Here is a 20,132-nt window from a genome sequence, read left to right as displayed (position 1 = left end):
TTTGTTCTGCTTTCTCTAGATCTAGCCCTAGAAGTTCAAATTTGATATGGTTGAATTTGAAGTGTTGCACAATTTTGAAGATGGTTTATTTGAAAATAATAAAACAACAGTGGGTTAAAATCCACTATGATACATCATTTGGTATAACACAGATGTACAGTGGTACTTCGGGTTACAAACACTTTGGGTTACAAACTCCACTAACCTGGAAGTAGTACCTTGGGTTGCGAACTTTGCCCCAGGATGAGAACAGAAATTGCACAGAGGTGGCAGCAGGAGGCCCCATTAGCGAAAGCGCGCCTCAGGTTAAGAACAGTTTCGGGTAAAGAACGGACCTCTGGAACAAATTAAGTTCATAACCCGAGGTACCACTGTATTCTTAATAAAATATCTTACAAAGAGATAACCAGTAGATTGAAATTATCTAGCTTTCTGCCTCCGTAAATTGCTTTCACTTGATAAGTGGCTTTAATGGAAAAAATAACTGCTACAAAATAGTATTTTTTTTCTTGGAGAATATGTATATTTTTTTAATAGTAATATATTAAAAATATTCCCACAAAAAGTTTGTCTTACAACCAGCTTTGTAAGCAGTTTGTGATGATAACTTCCCTGTCCTATAAAGGCCTACACATAAGGAAGTCCCATTCAGTTCAGTGGTGCTTTCTGTGAATCAGGTGGGTATGGGATTGCAATGCTATCCATCCCCACAGAGGTGATGGGAAAGGGGTTAGGATAGCACATAGTGATCCCTCTGCTAGTGGAGAGGAGCCCTTCTGGTGGGGAGGCTATGCCCTGACCAAAGGAAAACTGCTCTTGGCAGTTCTTCCTTTGCCATTAGCCAGTAGAAATGCTGAAACGGGACATTTCAGGATAGCACGCCAATGGCTTTGTGTGCTTTTAAATTATATAAAAGAAAACTAGCAATCTTCCATACAATATGTCATAAACAGTTATAGCCAGCACTTGCTGGTTACCTACAGATGCACTGTATAATTTCATAAGAATTTTTTTTGCACTATTATTCAATGAGAAGTAAAGGTTCAATTTTTATGCCTTTCCCTGGTCTCACTTAAAAACAAAATATTTATTTTTGCAGGTGAAAGATCTCTTTCAATCTTTGGCAGTAGAATACAGTGTCCTGGAACTTGACAAGATTGGTAAGTAAAATTAACTTGCTTTTTCATTGTTGATAACCATAGATACATTACACAAATGCACACCATTTTACTGAATGAAGGCATCCTTTCAGTCTGCATGAAAGAAAACAACTCCCAAAATGTATTTTTTATCCAGTTACTTAGTTTTGGATTTTAAGTAAATTGAGTTTTGTGTTGGGAAGTAAAATTTTGTCGTTTTTTGGAATTTTGAAGGACTGTGTCTGCTCTGTTCTTACGAAGCTGTTTCTGTTGCAAATGTAAATGTACACTCCTTTATTTCAAATATTATCTGTTGTATTGGTTGCCAACTTATTAATGATTGACATATCTAAACTTCAGAAAGAAAGTTGCTGACTCATTGGCAAGAATTCTAGCACCAACTATAATCGAGTCTATTGTTGAGCCCAGGCATTCTGAGATTGATAGTGCTGATTCTGATCCATCCTGGGGAAATGTTTCAGAAGTTCTTTCTCTTTCTTAATTCTTTCATCTATTTTGTACTGCATTGGCTTAGTTTGGAGTGAATGTTTTGGCTTTTTAAAGCATGGTTGTAGGCTTACTTATTCAGTAAAATCCACCATTCATTGGGGCTTTTACCTAGATAATGTTATCTTTATAAGATTGATTGCACAGAGCTCTCAGGCAGAATGAAAGGTAACCCACAGGTAAGATGAGAGCTTGCTTAATTCTTTTTACCAATATAAGATGACCAAATTAAATGTTTTCCCCTCGCCTCTTTTGTGTGTTGCATGATCTGGACCAATACAGCAACACGATGATAATTTTGGATTCTTTTAGCTTTAATCAATGTGTCAGGTACCAAAACATTAAATGAATAGTTTGGTTTGATGCACATTCTGCCACATTTTGCTTGTCAGCGAGTTAAAAGAAAGCTATAGTAATAGTAAAATACAAAACTTTTTTTAGATACAACCAATTAACAAAGTAACTGCTGCCTTCATAGGCTATATTCTTTGTGCTATAGATCGAGGTTTGTTTTTGTTTTAAACAATCATTTGTTTTGTTGATATCCCATTTGTGAGCTTCCTTGGAGCCTCAATCTAGGTCAAAAGGCAAACTAGAACATTAAAACGGGGGTACATTTGGAAGAAAGGGCTGGTGTTGTTTTGAATATGTATTGACTTTTAATATGCATCAAAGTTGAAAAGCCAGGCTGAGGAAACAAGTGAGTTCTTATCTCTTATATGAAACCCTCATGCAATAATTGAACACGAGGTTTATCAAATCCTTTTGAACTGTATCACTATATCCTAAGGCTTACAATTCTACAGAGACATAATTTTTATGAGTTTATAATTGAGACTGATCTTGTGTTTGAATTATGACTTGAAGTGCAAAAAGGATTCTACTGACTTAGGCTTAAGCCCAGTTTTCTCTAAAATTGCATCATAGCTAAAAATAAGCCATGGTCTAACATGAATCAGCAGCATGCTTGGAGCTCACTTATTAAATTGTACCCACCCTGCTTTAGAAAGCATATTGGAGGCTGGCCTTATGCCCCTGCCACCAACCCAGCTGTTTTGCATGTATCATTAAGCCAGTCTGCAGTATATTTCTTCCTAGCTTTGGAAAGGGAGAAGCAAGGGGGTGATGCAGCAGTGTGCATCAACACACTACTCCTTTGTGATAAATCCCAGTTTATATTAAATGTGGTGTTACATGTGAACCAGGCCTAAATGATGCAACGTTGAAGCTTTAAGGTTGTGAGGATCTAAAGGTGGTTTCACCACCCATCTAGCACACTGCTGGGCTTGTGCTGGCAGGTTGGAGGAGTGTTCTTGTGCATCTCCATCTACTTTACTGGGATTAAAAAACAACTTTCCCCTCCATTGGGAACAGTGTGAGTGGAAGAACAGGAAGAGATTTAGACCAGTTTGTGAGCTGGTCTAAATCTCTCTGCATTTGGAATATACTGTACTGGAATGTTAGATTTTGGATTTAGAGAATTTCCAGGTTCTTGTTAGATTCATGATGTTAAGTCACTTCTTTCATGTAAACTGCCCAAAATGAATGAATGAATGAATGAATGAATGAATGAATAATTGTATCTGCAATCTGCTGCATTGCTGGAGCTGAGGCACACGGATCAATCTTAAATATAGTTAGTAAAGACCAGTCAACTGCAAAGCATAATTTATGAAGCTGCCTTGCTTCAAGTAATCATAGTTAAGATTAACTACCTTTTTGGACTATGAACTAAACAGCAGTTAATCTAAAACAGATGCAGAGAAATTTATAATCTGCTTGTGACCATGTTGCTGAAGAAGATGGAGCATTGCTGAAGCTCATTCTCCATAATGCTAAACCATGATGAGTCTTTCATCCAGATGTGGTCAGTCTGAATGAGATGTTTTCCTGATTCTTATCTGCCATACTTATGTAACGGCTTTATATACATTATCTTCTGTTTTAAGTGCCACTTTTATTATAGCTGGTGGAATAGTGTCTTGCAATGCATAGATCTTAGCAGAGTTGTAGGTTTTAATTCTACCCTCCCTCTTCTCTCTTAGATGAGGGGCCCAGCATTCAGGAGGTGTTGCTAGAATTGACAGGTCAGAGGACTGTTCCTAATGTATTTGTAAATGGAACTCATGTGGGTGGATGTGATCAAACTTTCCAGGTAATCTCGCTCTTCCTCCTCTTGGCATGAAAATGAATTGTTATGAGATAATGATTATGCTTTTGTAGCTAGCGTCTCCAAACAGTGTCACTTGTGCTATCTTGTTATGCAGTACATAAAGTTTGGAATTCATAAAGTTGCAGCTATCCTTTGTATCAGGCTTGGGAAGTGTATGCACCAGTAAGAAGCAAACAACCACCCTGTTTTATATGGGTTCTTTTTATCAGGAGGACTTCAGGTTACATTATTGATATCTACATTTCCTAGTATTGCTCTTTCATTGCTGTTGTTGTTTTTAGATGTGCAGCCAGAAACGATATATGTTTACTTTTACCTTCTATTTTCTTTCCCAATAAAGAGTGTATAGAATTGTGGTACTAGCTTTAAGTTTTCTTAAAGGTCAGGCAAGTGCAAGGGCTTCCTTATCAGGACAGCTGCATCTTAAATGAGTAAAACAGACCCTGATCTTAAAACATCTGTACTCAGTGAGTTTGTATCCAACAGTTCTACTACTCACAGAAGGCTCTTGAATTTAGTGGAGGGTTCAATGAATGGAATGGGGAGGGAGGTGTTTTTGGCAGAGTTCCCCTTACTTCTGAGACACCCTGTGTCATCACAAAACTATGCTTCAGAGGGCAAGGTAACCCTCTGGAGCAGAATGGAAGGTGGTGCAGGGCACTACAGGAAAAGGTAGGATTTGTGGAAAGTTGCCTTCTCCTGCTGCTGCTAGATTAAAGAGCTGTCCATTTCTAGGAGGAGAGCATTGGATATAACCTAGCTTTGTAATACTAACAAAGTATTTTGTATTCTGATTTCTGTGTCTTGTGTCCTTTTTACAGGCTTACCATAGTGGCTTATTGCAGAAGCTTTTAGGGGATGGGAAAGGCGAAGAGATGGAAGCCTACGATTATGACCTAATTGTTATTGGTGGTGGTTCCGGTGGGCTTTCATGTTCTAAGGTATGAACTCTACAAACAGGTTCCAAGCATATAGTGAATTGTATGTGGTTTCATATTTTCCAACCGACGCCTTACATTTTTAAAAATCTCATTCACAGTATAGTTACCTCAGCAGCATTCCATATCTGAGTGGAACCACAGTTCAGACAGCTTGCCTAAATCTTTTGACCCTGCAGCAAAAGGGCTAAAGAAACCTGGCCGCGTGTGTGGATGTGGGTGACGATGTTTCTATGAGAGATTCAAGTTGCATTCTTCAAAACAAAACTGGGATGAAGTTTCATTGAATTAAGTAGACTTTACTTCCGAGCAAGCATGCATAGGATTGTGCTGTCAAGACTATTACGTTATCTCTGAGCAGCCAAGAAAAAGGGGGTGTTTGTATATAACAGCATTGGAAAACCTGTGACCTTCCAGATGTTCTTAGAATCCCAACTTTCATCAGCCACCACCAGTTGTAGTCAGTGGGTCAAGGATGATGGAAGTGGCAGGGCAACAGCATCTGGAGGGCCACAGGATCCACATCCCTGAAGTATGCCATCCAAGTTAGCTTTACATGTGAAAGACCCTGCAGTCTAATTACTAGGAAATAGCTCTTGAGATCTAATCATCTGCTTATTAAGAGAGGAGCTAATGGATTGCTAGGTTTTGTGTTGTGTTCGAGAACAGTTGTTCCCAAACTTTTCTCCCTGTGAATGACTTGAAAATGGCTGGTGCAATTGGCATACCACTTAATGATTTTCTGCCTTGGGGAGAGATATTGCTATTGTGATAATTTAATAAATAAATAAAGTAAAATAAATAATGCACTGCACAAGATACTGTGCAAGTTTTAATTGTGTTTTTATTGCTTTTATTTCTTACGTTGTAATTTATTGTATTATAATTTGAATTCCATAGAATTTAAATTGTTAAACAATAAAATATAATCTAGGAAATAAAAGAAGTAATAAAAATACAATTAAGAATCAAAATACATATTTAGTGTGCCACAGACGAAGCTTGTGGATCACTGATGGTTGTCCAGTACTCAACTTGTTTGAGAATTAAACCATTCATAACGCATGCCATAAATTTAAGTTTAACGCCCCTTCTTCTCTTGCAGAAGGAAAAGGTTATTAATTGACAGAAGTCTCTTTCACCTGTATAACATGATACTACAACACACCTATTGTACATATTTAGCCAGTGGCAACTTCTTATTCACATTTTGCATTATCCTCAGTTTGGGCATGGGGGGAGGGAGTATTTGAATGTATGGGAAATCTTTGCATTCTACAGAGAGTGCTGGGAGGCATAGGTGAAAGTCCTAGGAATGAAACTGCTTAGAAAATAACCCTAATGTGGTAGAACAAACCAAGATTTAAATCAACTGTGAGAGGTGAAAAAAGAAATGTTTCATGTAGGGTGTGTCTATGCGTGGGAGAAGTAAGGACATATAGCTAGGAATGCTAGTGTGAATTATGTGCTAAATTGCTGTGTTGAAGAAACATGAATAACTGCATTTCAGCCAGTGGCTGTTCTCTTCCTTGTCACAAATGGTAACTTCTGTTCCTTAGGGCATAACTGTTTTCACGAATGTGAACTGTTAAACTGCACCTAAAAAGGGACAGTCTTCTACATCTGCATAGGTCTGATGTTCACTTGTTTGTTTTTTATAGGAAGCTGCCTCCTTAGGAAAGAAGGTCATGGTGCTAGACTACGTTGTGCCAACACCACTGGGTACAACATGGGGTAAGTAGTGATTTGAACAGATTTCAGTGTTGCTACTTAGTCAGCCAACTAGCATGCTGGGGGTTGTTCATTCATTAGTGTCTGTTTTGCTGTGTGCTCTTGAGCATAACATATAGTCAATGTGATGGCTTTCTAATTCCGGCTTTCTTCAAATCCTCAGCAAACCTCTCTTTAGATCTGTGTCCTACAAAAAGTATTATTTGGCTAATGTTTTTGTTCGTATGGAAGGACTTGAATATTTCTCATCAAAGGGACTCTTAAACCTATGCAGCACAAAATTGGAACCATGGCCATTATGTTCCTGTTACATAAGCACATACTGATCTTGTGACTGTGGCATTGGCTTCCTCATTTAAGGTTACGGCAGCAGAATAATGACTTTAACAGAGTCGTGTTCAGAGTGCAGTGTAGTATAGAACAAAATGTCTGGCCTATGAACCCATTTATCCAACTTTGATTCTCCTTCAGTGTATTCTAATGACATGATGTGTTTAAAAGACTGGATATGATGAACTCCATGAGTATATTGCCAGTCAGTCAGTTGGTTCCAGACATGCAAGCGGGAGGGCTTCTAATCCAGTGGAGGTTGCTGCTGGAGGGAAGCAACTTTTGCCAATCCCTCTTTCCTTACCTGCAGTCCACAGTCTTCCACACTGTTCCCCCGATCCTCAAGAGCAGCTGTAAGGGGGAGAAGGAATGGGGGGACTGATTTCTGCTCCAGTCGTGGTTAGTCTGATCCAGCCCAACAACTAGTAGCAGAGATGTTGAAGGTTTGTTGTAGAAATTTTGACTAGTTCTTATTTTGTAAGGTTATATGAAGCATGTGGTCTTCACTGTAAGCCCTGGAAGTTCACTACTGGCAGCTTTACAAATAGCTCAGAGGGCTTATGCAATCCCCTGGTGGCATGACAGGATTCCTTGCCAAAGTTGATTGTATCTGAGATATGCTTAATGTACACTCTTTGTTTCTGATATTATTGGGATAGAATTAAACCTTTCAACAGCCATTCAACCACTAGATTTTATGGACCCCTAGTGATGAGTGTGCATGTAAGGTCTCAATTCACATTTAAATCTTCCTGATGTATAATCTGCATGGTTATGTGAGTTGCATCATCTAACATTTTTGGATATGTATTTCTTAGCTTCTTCCTTTCCCACAGGCATGTGTTGCTCCCCACCATGTACACATACTGTATGTGGAATTGGAAAATTTGGTCATTTTAATAATAATAATAATAATAATAATAATTAATTTGTACCCCGCCCATCTGGCTGGGTTTCCCCAGCCACTCTGGGCGGCTTCCACAAAGACCAAAAATACACTAAGATGTCATACATTTAAAACTTCCCTGAACAGGGAAGTTTTTTAGTTTGGTAAAGCCATTTCTGCTAGTGTGAGGCTTGTTAGTAAAAATATTTCATTGCATTTCACTTTGTTTGTATACTGCCTTTCTGTGTTACTATACACAAGGCGGTTTGCAGCAACAAAACATACAACAAAGAACTCACAGTAATCTGATCCAATACAGAAAGTCATAATAAAACATAACTTTAAAATGTAACTATTTATATTAAATAAATTAATATTCAGTAATCAATATCAAGTGCCTCCGGTTTCACTTCTGTCTGTAAAAGGATACATAGAACAGGGCAAAGGCAGGAAGCCTAAATATGTGAAGCTGTGTCAGTTGTCAAGTCTTAACCACCTTTAATACTGCAGCTGGAACTTTGGTGAGGCTGGGGAAGAGGGCTCACCAACATTGCCCTTTCATTGCTGCCAGCCTCCTATGCAGGAGATAAGAGGAAGCTGGCTGTGAATAATCAAGCCTGGTGAGAAGAGTCACTCCCTCTGAACTTCCTTTAAGCCAGACTGCCGAGGTTTGGAGTGCAGTCAAAGGCAGCAGCTACAGGTTTATTTATTGCTTGTTACCTTTCTTTTTTTCCTTTGTTCTTATGTATTTAAGCCTAGATTATTAGTTTTGCAGTAATGAATTGAACCAATGTTTGACGGGTTGTTGATTTTGTCCTTTTTGATATGTTTTGTAAACTGGAAGACATTTGTTGTAAGCAGCTTTGGGCATATGTAAAGTAGGCATATAAATAAACAAACTTGATCAATAATAAATATTGCTCGGCACGCAGTAAGGGTTTGTGTTGTTGACCGTGTATGTAAGGTATCTAAGATACGCCAGCAGTTCTGTGCATCCTAATAGTAGGTCTTACTTAATACAGTACTGTTAATGAGAAGTTTCTTAATTAAATGTACACTTTGCATTTCAGGACTTGGCGGCACTTGTGTAAATGTTGGCTGCATTCCTAAGAAGCTGATGCATCAGGCAGCCCTGTTGGGTCAGGCACTGCGAGATTCAAGGAAGTATGGCTGGGAGTTTGATCAGCAAGGTTTGTAAGAAAGCAAATAATGTATTTATGGGAGAAAAGAGCAATTGGTGCATTTTTATCTTTGGGACCAAAGCCCTGAAACTGGTGTAAAGTTAACTAGGCTACTAGCATGTGCTAGTGAAGGAATGTAAGGGATTTGGGGTGCTGCTTTCTCCCCCCCCCCCTTTCAGTAGGCTATTTAATGGCACCAAGTGATTGTTCTACATAAACTTGCGCTTGTCTTCTTTATACATCAGTTTTTGGAATCTTAGAGAGTCACTTGTCACTATCTTTTCAAAAGTTGTTGGTGTAGGTTGCAAATTTTATTGCAACTACTGTCTGTGTATTTATCTGCAAATATTGAAACATGAGACCTATGAGATCATTCTGAGTACCTGCATTTGTTTCAGTGGGGTCATGCAGCCCAATCCTGCTATCTGCTTGCTCGCTATATGAAAATTCACTTATCTGCATTTAAAGACTTCTGCCCAAGCCTCACTATACGCTCCACAGAGTCACATATATGAACATCTGGCTTCCTTATTTCCTTGGGTTTTTTTGTGCTGTGCTGCTTGGTGGCAGCCATTTTCGGGCAGAAACCATGGGAAGGGGGAGCAAGATCAGGCTAATCAGAGTAGGAAAAGTCAGACAAATTTGTTTGTTTATTTACTTTGTCTCCTGTTGATTGGCTGCAGCGATTTCAGGAAGAAACCAGGGAGGAGAGTGAGCAAATGTCACATTGGAAGTGTTCTCATGGGAAATAATGGAAATTGTAGACTCATTATGCAAATGTGCGACTAATGATTTCATGGGAAGGCATTGTGTTCATTAAGCAGCACATGCATGTATTGGTTTTGTTGGTGGGATCTGATAAATTAATTTTTGTATGAACATTTCTTTTAGTTAAACACAACTGGGAGACCATGGTGGAAGCAATTCAAAATTATATAGGATCATTGAACTGGGGATATCGGGTCGCCTTGCGTGATAAGTCTGTGACATACCTCAATGCCTATGGAGAATTTGTTGGACCACACAAGATTAAGGTACCTGCAGAACCTTGTCATTGTTGACATTTGATCTATTCAGAAGTGTTGCTTCTATAATCATTACTGTGTATGAACAAGTTAAAGTGATAGTTTACGAAAAGCAATGCTGTTTAACCTATTTTGTTTCAGTTGCAACTGTATGGTCTTGTACAGCATCAGACACCTCAAAAAGTATTACACAATCGACATAATGGATATATGATGAGCCACAAATGAAGTTGCTCGGCTGAATAAGTTTTTTCCTAAATACGGAATTAATTAAACTAGGGTAGATATTTTGCTGTGTGAAAAGAGGCACTTGAGAAACAATAACTTCAGTTTGTACTAAGTTGTAATTGCAAATTTAATTCAATACTGTAACTACATGAAGATTATTTTAATTTTTAGTGTTAATTATTCACAAGTAAAACAACATAAAAATCTGCATGATGTAATATGGTTGATAGATTATTTAGATCAGTGTGTCTTACTGCCTTATAAGTAATTCTTGGTAAAGTAATTTGCTGGCAGTATCTTGGGGAAAATGCATTGCTGTGTGGAAGAATACCAGTTCTAAAATTTTCTTTCCGTTGACTAGGCAACCAACAGAAAAGGACAAGAAACTTACTGCACAGCTCAGACATATGTTATAGCCACAGGAGAAAGACCACGATATCTAGGTATCCCAGGAGACAGAGAGTACTGTATTACAAGGTGAGCTTGAATTAAATGACTGCTTTTCAGTAGATTAAAAGGGCTTCTCAGTATTTAAACATTAGTGATAATACTGTTTCATTTTCAGCGATGATCTCTTCTCTCTGCCCTACTGCCCTGGAAAGACTTTGGTTGTGGGAGCTTCTTACGTAGCCTTGGAATGTGCCGGATTTCTTGCTGGACTTGGTTTGGATGTCACTGTTATGGTACGCTCTATCCTTCTTCGTGGCTTTGATCAAGAAATGGCAGAGAGAGCAGGAGCCTATATGGAAACCCATGGTGTAAAATTCATCAAGAAGTTTGTTCCTGTTGAGGCAAGTATCTCCCCTGGTTACGTCAGATAGGAAAACGCTGATGTTTGAAATCTTTTTGTGCAACTTTGAGCAATATGGCATATGTGTAAACACAGTTGGGGGGCGGGTTTTGCCTGAAAAGGCTAATAAAGTGAACATTGTAATAAAACAGTATTATGTGGGTTGCGATAAAATTCCTAAGTTTATGACTGTTCCATGCAGGTTGTAAAGTTGGAGGAAGGTATGCCTGGAAAACTGAAAGTGATTGCAAAATCCACTGAAGGAATACAAATGATTGAAGGAGAATACAACACTGTAAGTGCTCTGCACTTGTGATTTTTGTTTTGTTTTGTTTAAATTTATTATTTTGGTGGGCAGGTTGGTAAATTAGTTATTCTTAACTTGGCAGTGCTGACACACTTGGGCCAGAATCTAGCAGTAACTGCTGCTGCACAACCCTAACACTTTTGCAACAAAGTTCATTACTGGATCTCTCCCTTTTGCTGTCTGTCTAGGTTCAGTCATAGAGTTGGCCAGATGGTAGCTTGTCATGAGCATGTTGGAATCTATTTTTAGACCCCAAATAATTTTTGAACTCCTTTTTAAACCACATGTGGGGAACCTTGGGCCTAGGAGCCAAATGTGGCCCTCAAGGCCTTATCTGTGTGGCCGTTGGGTACTGTTTCCATGCCACACCCCTCACCACCCTTGAACTCTGATAACAGCTCATTTGCCCCAGTGCAGGATGGAGAGGGGTGTCAGTGTGTAAAGTAGCTCTGTCCAATTGCTCCATCCACTTTTGCCTCTGGCCCCACCTTCCACTGCCATGTAAGGTAAAGGGACCCCTGACCATCAGGTCCAGTCATGACCGACTCTGGGGTTGCGGCGCTCATCTTGCTTTATTGGCTGAGGGAGCCAGCGTACAGCTTCCAGGTCATGTGGCCAGCATGACTAAGCCGCTTCTGGCAAACCAGAGCAGCGCACGGAAACACCATTTACCTTCCTGCCGGAGCAGTACCTATTTATCTACTTGCACTTTGACGTGCTTTCGAACTGCTTGGTTGGCAGGAGCAGGGACCGAGCAACGGGAGCTCACCCCGTCGTGGGCATTGAACCACCGACCTTCTGATCAGCAAGTCCTAGGCTCTGTGGTTTAACCCACAGCGCCACCCGCGTCCCTAGCATGGCCACTGGCATGTAGCCACCTGTAATTGCCTAGAAGGCAGTGCAACCCTTGAACTGGAAAAACAACAACCCTCCACCCCTGGTTTAAGCCAAATAGTGCTGCTTGGATTACATGAGAGACTTTTCAATACAGGACCACCAAAACAAGATACAGGATTCCTTTTTGTGCAGGTTTTGATAGCTGTTGGCCGTGATGCTTGTACTAGAAATATTGGCTTGGACAAAATTGGCGTGGCAGTTAATGCAAAGTAAGTATTCCAACTCTTTAATTAATCTTGGTACATACTGAAATTTGTTTAGAAATCAGCTTTGGTCTTTTAACAGACTTCCTAGAACATCTACTTTCAGAAGTCTATTCTAAATTATCACCTAGAACCCGTGAGCTCTTAAGGGTGAAACTAGGTATCTTAAGCATGCTGACAAAATTAGTTTAAAACTTTATGCCTATAAATTCCTGCATTTCACTATTACCAGTTGTTAAAGTTGCAAATCCATCTGTAGAGCATGAGAATCTTAATCTCAGGGTCGTGGGTTCAAGCCCCACATTGGGCAAAAAGATTCCTGCATTGCAGAGGATTGAACTATATGCTCCTCGTGGTCCCGTCCAACTCTACAATTCTATGAAAACCTGCGTAATTTTTCAGTTTTGAAACTTAACTACAGCAGGCTTTATTTATTTTAAATTAGTATGAAGCCAAGCAAGAGAGGCCACTTCCCATTAAATTAGTTTAATTTGTTTTATAGCTGAACACTTAGAGAAGCATCTGATATTATTATATCAAGGATTAAACCTCGTATAGCCTAATGAGTGTGGCTGTTGGAATCTGCTCATTGTAGAAATTGATCTGACCTGACAAGTATGAAAAGTTGTGTGGTACTCATTAGACGTTAATTTTCTTCAATATAGTGTGGCCAACTGGTATTCTGATGTCTGTCTTCACATATAGTAATGTCCAAGGCCACACGAGCAGATTTCCCTTTGCTCTCTTTCCCATGTCATCCTAAATCTGCTCCAGAGGGTCCCCAAGCGCTCTGGAGCAGATGGGGGGGGGATTGCTGCAGGAGAGAGAAGAAGTTGTTCCCTGAGTAGATTGACTTAATTGGATGTCTCTCATTATTAAGTGTAATCAAAACGTAGCACTATGTCAGTGTTAACTTTCCTCTCCTTCCATGTAACAAGGAATGGGAAAATACCTGCAAACGACGAAGAACAAACCAGTGTGCCTTATGTCTATGCTATTGGAGATGTTTTGGAAGGAAAGCCAGAACTTACACCAGTTGCCATACAGGCAGGCAAGCTGTTAGCTCGCAGACTTTTTGGAGGGAGTAATATAAAGGTAAACGTTCAATTTCTTACGGTTATTACTGGTTGCGTGCTCAAATAGGTTTTTTGAAATGGTCTTTTGATATGGTTAAGACGCCTGGAATTGGCTCATCCATGTTAGTGTCACCACTTTAAGTAACTTCTGGTCCAGCTTATGCACCATATCAGTTGCTAATAGCATTGGACTTATGAATCTCGGTGGAAGGCACTGATCCCGTCCAACTCCTGGTATAGCCACAGCCATTTTTTGTATTTATTTATATGCCACTTAGTCTCTAAGTTGAGTTGTGATTGCATGGTGACTATCTTATGCTCCTAACAAAATTCGGAAGTACTACACAGACTTTTACATGAATTGAACTTTGGAAGAGTTTCCAAGGAACTCTTCTCATTGTGAAACTTTTGTGGGTGAGCTGAGAGCTTGTTGGACCCTGTGTGAGAATCCGGAGACTGAGATGGAGGGTGTGTCAGAAGGAAAATGAATTGATACTGCTTTTTATATATTGGTAACTTTGTATTACTGTAACATTTGTATATGTAACACTGTATTTTTCTAATATTTTGTTTAAGTTGTCTGTTGGTGCTTCAGTTTTCTGTATACCGCTTAAAGATATTTTAAATATATTAAGTGGTATAGAAGTCAAATAATCAAAGCAAATAATCAAAAGGACAGGGCTAGTGTCTGCATCATATTGAAGCATCCTGAAGGTTGATGGGGTGGGGTGAGCTTGGAAACATATACAGTCGTACCTTGGTTTTTGAACAGAATGCATTCTGGAAGTCTGCTCGACTTCTGAAATGTTCAGAAACCAAGGCGCGGTTTCCGATTGGCTGCAGGAGCATCCTACAGCCAATCGGAAGACGTGGAAGAAACGCTGGATGTTCGACTTCCAAGGCATAGTTCGCAAACTGGAACACCTACTGCCTGGTTTGTGATGTTCAAGTTCCGAGTTGTTCATGAACTAAGCTGTTCGAAAACCAAGGTATGACTGTACAGACCAGTATCTATGCCCTGCTTTAAGTGTTAAGCTTGGGCTGCTGCTTTTGCTGCAAGAGTATAAGCTACTGTTTGTACTGTGGCCAGTGCAAGTTTTATAGGATGGTTGTTGCGTTTTCATCCCAATTGCTTTTATGTGTGAGTCATAGTGTATGCTTTCAATTTTAGTGTGACTACATCAACGTACCAACTACTGTGTTTACACCTCTGGAATATGGCTGTTGTGGATTATCGGAAGAACGAGCCATTGAACAACTTGGACAAGACAATTTAGATGTGAGACTGAAATCTTAAAACTTTGCAATTAAATATGGGTGCTCTTCGGGGTATTAATATATGTGCAATCATACTGTGCCTCATAATCTAGTTTATTTTTGTAGGAACAGTAGCTGACCTGATATATTCTCCTTCCTGTAGAAATCTCCATAGAATTTGAGCAACTGTGTCCTCACAGCCCTGTTTCCCTAGCTCAGTGTTTTTACTGGTGGAAGGGTAGTCCCTAGCCCTCTGTTAAGGTTCACTCATACACACAGGCATTTTCCCTGACAGCATAAATGTGGGGGGTGGGGAAATTCTCCGACATGCTTTCTTCCTTTTCCTTTTTGCAAGGATAGGGATAGCAGCTTCCCTTTCTTTTTCATCCCGAGGGTGTAGGTTCCTGAGATGCGTGCACACACCACTTTAGAGATATTGTAAAAGTGCAAGGGATATTATTAAAAGTGCAATACAAAGTCATTAAAGGGAAAACAAACTTTAAAAGCCTAATTTTCTTTTCCAGGTGTATCACGCGCTGTTCTGGCCACTTGAATGGACAATACCCAATAGAGACAACAACACTTGCTATGGAAAAGTAATCTGCAATAAGCTTGACAATGTACGTATTCTGCTCTAAAAACTTTTGTTTTCTTGCATGTTCATATTATCCAAAATATAAAGAAAGCCAGGGGACATCCACTTCAAAGTTGTGTGGATTGTTCTGCCCAGGGTGCTAAAATGTGGGAACAGAGAGTTTCCCTATAGCGAGTCAGACCATAAATCCATCCAGTTCAGTATTATCTACACTGACTGGCAGTGGCCGTCCAGATTTTCAAGCAAGAGACTGCCCTAGCCATACCTGAAAATGCAAGAAATTGAATTTGGGACCTGCTGTAAGCAAATGCTGTGCCACACTGACCTACAGCCCTCCTCCAAGTGTACTGTAGCTTAATTTATCTGTTCTATTTTAAAACTGCACTAAAAGCAACTTGCGGCTTCTAATTCCCTGGCTTTATTTAGCTGCTGCTTATTGAAGCCACAAAGCAGCTCAGCTTCTTGGAAGTGCCCAGCTGAAAATACCCTAGTGGTGCACAACTTGGGACAGCTAATGAAGTTGTCTCATCCTAACTGGCTTGTAACCACAACCCTGTTGTCTAGACTAGAGTAGCCAATGTAGTGCTCTCCAGATGTTGTGGGTTACAACTCCACAACATTCCCTAAACATTCAATCCCTGAATGGATGGGGTTGATGGGACTTACAGGTATTCCAGAGTATATGGAGGGCAGCCCACGGGCTGTCACTGGTGTAGTGACACACTTTCAAATAACATAAATTCATAGTGTATTTTAAAGGTAAGCTTGCATAGTTCTATGTGTATTTAAGTTTGGGTCTGTAAAGCAAAACTGTCTTCATGCATGAGGTCAAAACTCACTGTATCACACTGGAAGCAGGAATCTGGGCAAAGCTTTATGAAAGATGCTACTGCTCTTCTGAAATGGATTTCTTAAAGTAGTGTGAGAAAATGTATTCTTGTCTTCTGTTTTTACCATGCGTAACCTTCATTAGTGGAGCTAAGTCATCAAACTAATTATAGGAAGGATGAAAACCACCCTTCCTATTAATTCCAACCAGCTTGTTGGGGTTAGACCTGTTCCATATTCCTTCCATGTGGTGAACAATAGAACTAACCCTTTTCATTGGTTTCTGCCCAACTTCTCATTAATGTGATGTATCAGTGGTTACCTTTATTCTCATTTATTTGTACAGTGAGTGAATACATTTTTATATGAGCTTGTGGTTTAGAAATGAATAGATACTAATAGTTCAGTTTAAGTACTTTTAATAGCTGTTCTAAGCATCTCACTTTGTATTTTTTCCTGTTCTCAATTGGTGTAACATACTAAGGTAGTGTCTGGTATGGTAAAATTGATTGCCGTCTCTATTCATGTTGAAATATTGGAAACTAATTCAATATTCAGATTGCAGTGTTGTTGTTTTTTGCAAATGGTATACCAGAAGTAGGCAGAACAACTAGCAAATAAGCAGCTGCCTACAATTTAAGGGAAAATACTAACTGGGACAACTTACCTCTCTCTTCTCCCTCCTCCCCCCTTTTAATTGAAGAACCGTGTGATAGGATTTCATGTTCTTGGACCTAATGCAGGGGAAATTACACAAGGCTTCGGAGCAGCAATGAAATGTGGTCTCACAAAGGAATTACTTAATGATACAATTGGTATACATCCAACTTGTGCAGAGGTAAGAGTTTCAGTACCACTCTCATCTTATAACATACGTTAGTGGCATTTTGAACTTATTTTCCTCTCTACAATAACTTATCTCTTAAGGATCTCCTATCTTTAAACAAACAACCACTCCTTGTCCTGTTACATCTCTTTGTTGCAACACGTTTTCTTTTTTCTCCCCACTCCCTTGTGATTCTTCTCTAGAGACTTACAGTATTTACCTTTTTCTCTCTCTTGGGGGTCCTGAGATAAACACTGCCAAGGAGGCATGACACTGAACATTACTCTTTAAAACAAGTCGTTGAAAGCAAGTTTATAAGTTTTTGTGCTTAAAGAATCACTGCTACTTTTTCTTACACATTGGGGGTTGACGCTCACAGTAAGAGAATTCTGTGTTGGGCTTTTAGTCCAATTACACAGTTGCAGCAGGAATGGTGTTGAATGGAATGTGGATTTCTGAATAGTATTTAAAAAATAATTTGTGAATTTTTTCCCTCTCTTTCAGGTGTTTACTACAATGGATATTACAAAGGCTTCGGGGCAAGATATCACTCAGAGTGGCTGCTGAGGTTAAACCCTGCTGTTTTAAACTGTTTCCTGTTGGTCCCACTTACCTATGTTGAAGATTTTAGGAAGCATTCAGATATACACAGGTAAATGAATATCTGAATGCTGTATTTTGCTACCACAGACATTGATTTTCTAAAACTTCAATGGCAGGTGGTGGTGTCTGCAGGAAATGGCAAAACAGCAGGGGGTAAACTTAATCCTGACTTGCTTAGAGATTGCACTTTTGTGTATTTTTGAAGCTTTGGCTCTGAACCCCATCTGGAGGCGAGTCATGGCTGATGACTTCTATGCAAAGTTGGGAAAACCTATTTGTCCAGTCAGTAGAGATTCCTTCCAGAGGAACTTCTGAATCATCCAAGTGAAGTTTAATTCTATTAATTTCAGGGCTTTTGTACAAATGCAACAGGCAGAGTGAATGTATAGTTAATAACATTGGCTAGCAACAGCTATTGACCTTGATGGGTCAGTAGTGCATTTTGTTAATTGTTAACCTGAATGGTGAGATATGTTTGCAATGTCTATAAATATCCCTGTTTACACGGTCGTAAGTTGGCGAGCGAGTTTACGAAGTTAATGTGTTATGTCCCCATATGCATCATAGCTCACAGGACACATAATGGGATGACTTGATTATTTTATCAATAGGTACTTGGTCACCAGAGAAAGTAGTCATCCTATGTCACAAAATTATCGCTTACAAAATTTTTTTTTTGGGGGGGGGGAGTTTCTCTAGTTTTCCTTAATAACTTTACCCCTGATTTTAACCCCGTATTTGACTACTCAGAATTTTTTTTTCAAGTAGAGTCAAAATTGTTTCATGGTAATATTAATATGTTCCCTTTTTATGCAATAAGTGCATTGTTTCAGCCATAAAATGGAATGCATTTGGTCTAGATTACTTGTATGCAGGCAATTAGCTTGAACTGTGTCATAGCAATAAACACTGGTTTATTGTGCTTTATAAAAATTCCAGTACAGTGAAAAACTGAAGCCCCATTGGCATTCCCTACTTACTTTGAGGAATGTATGCTTGAGTTTAGTTTATTCTGTGATTAAAAAGTATCTTCTGAAATGCATTATTTCATTATCTGTTCATTATCATATGAACAGGTTTTTTTTATCTATTTATGGTGTATCATGAATTTAAAGTTCAGTAAATGAGCAATGTAATGTGTTGGGCACTGTCTCATTCCTGAGGAAAACTCACCTCTTTTCAAAGAGAAATATCTCTTACGACTCAACATTTGGAGACCCAGAAAAGTTTATGGGATGGGCATGTTACTTCCCCATGCCCCACCAATCATAAAAAAGCATCGTCCAACAGTATGAGCAGTCTAGCCTTAATGGCTATCATTGTCTTTTCTCTTACTGGGGCACTGAGTATGGTGGGTGGGGAAAATGGCACAAAACCTAATGTTTTAAAAGGGTGCTTTAATAGTGGTGTTGGAAATATTTTAAATACAGAAACTTGAAGCCCTCAGATTTTCAAATGCACAGAAATTCTAAGTGTAAAATTTGCTATTGCTGTCCCTCTTAACTTAAGGATGCTCCAGCTGTCTGCTAATGTAAAAGGAGGAGGAGGTGCCTGCTGAGTCAGTGAGCTACAACTGTTTTACCAAGATGTAAAAAATATTTTAAAACAAAAGTCTGTTGCTCACAAAGGGAATATTAATAGCAACATCAGGCATCAGAAGTTTTACATGCCTTACTGGAGGCAACTGCTGGATAGCAGATGTGATTCAAAACAGATTTAGCAGGAAGAAGACGATGTCATTACACTGAAAATATTGGCAGCATGTGAATAATTCCAAATTAAAATCAAAGTATCAATGCAATTTAAATTTCCGCCTTTCTCCCTGCTTATGCACCACTTATCAGTGATTTTAAACTTCTTCTTTTTTTTGTCATAAGCAGGGATAAACATGGGCAAACTTTTTCTGTAAGTTGACTGAATGCTAATATGCTCTTCTGATTCCATAACCTTCCATGTTATTCATTAGGCTAGTTCTCCTTGGGGCTTCTTCACAAGCGTATACGCACAAAGGAAAAAAACTGCACACTAAGGCAAAGCAAATTTTGTAGTGTGGCACACACTTCATGTATACATGCGCGCACACACAAACACACACAAATTTGCCCTGTGGGAAGGATTGCAACAGAGGGATGCAGGCCAAGACCCACTCTGAGCCTGTGCCAGCTGGACTGTCCCGTGCTGCAGAGTCTTTCTAGTACCAACTGCCCCGTGACCTTCTTGTATGTTCATATTTTGTGTGTGTTTATAAAATTGTAATGTTAATTTGTATGCCACCTTGGAAGGATTTGTATCCTGAAAAGTATAATATTACAAATTGTAAAAAATAAAGAAAATTGAAGGGTACAGTAGCCATGCTCTCCACATGACAGCAGTCACATATGAACTTGTAGGAAACCTGTCAGTCACTGCTTTCCAAACAAAATACTCAGTTCATCAATATAAACACTTGTGTAATATGTGACCTGACAGGTGAACACTGCATTGGGTGTGCGTTTCCTTCATATTTCTTGTGCCAGTTCTTTGGTTGAGCAATGATCCTCTCTTCACAAGGGTTAAAAAGAAACACATTGACAACTGGGGGGGGGGGACAGAAGTCACAGCTACTTCAAAAC

At 39.3% G+C, this 20,132-nt stretch overlaps 1 protein-coding gene across 2 annotated transcripts in view; it reads left to right on the top strand.

The window, feature by feature from the left end:
• TXNRD3 (thioredoxin reductase 3) overlaps positions 1-19,859 on the top strand; it is a 29,320-nt gene extending 9,461 nt beyond the window's left edge. For both annotated transcript variants that reach the window (XM_083599949.1, XM_083599950.1), the window contains exons 2-16: positions 1,100-1,160; positions 3,692-3,801; positions 4,641-4,760; positions 6,419-6,491; positions 8,775-8,894; positions 9,777-9,919; positions 10,500-10,615; positions 10,704-10,929; positions 11,131-11,223; positions 12,265-12,341; positions 13,274-13,430; positions 14,583-14,690; positions 15,193-15,288; positions 16,795-16,929; positions 17,422-19,859. In XM_083599949.1, the coding sequence (XP_083456075.1) occupies positions 1,100-1,160; positions 3,692-3,801; positions 4,641-4,760; positions 6,419-6,491; positions 8,775-8,894; positions 9,777-9,919; positions 10,500-10,615; positions 10,704-10,929; positions 11,131-11,223; positions 12,265-12,341; positions 13,274-13,430; positions 14,583-14,690; positions 15,193-15,288; positions 16,795-16,929; positions 17,422-17,484 (1,698 nt within the window). In that variant the 3' untranslated portion in view covers positions 17,485-19,859. The remainder of the gene's footprint in view (positions 1-1,099; positions 1,161-3,691; positions 3,802-4,640; positions 4,761-6,418; positions 6,492-8,774; positions 8,895-9,776; positions 9,920-10,499; positions 10,616-10,703; positions 10,930-11,130; positions 11,224-12,264; positions 12,342-13,273; positions 13,431-14,582; positions 14,691-15,192; positions 15,289-16,794; positions 16,930-17,421) is intronic.
• The last annotated feature ends 273 nt before the right edge of the window (positions 19,860-20,132 follow it).

Source organism: Podarcis filfolensis (assembly GCF_964270895.1).
Source record: "Podarcis filfolensis genome assembly, chromosome: 2".
NCBI classification, from domain to species: domain Eukaryota; kingdom Metazoa; phylum Chordata; class Lepidosauria; order Squamata; family Lacertidae; genus Podarcis; species Podarcis filfolensis.
Note: the sequence above shows the minus strand (reverse complement) of the source record. Positions and strands in the feature narration are given on the sequence as shown.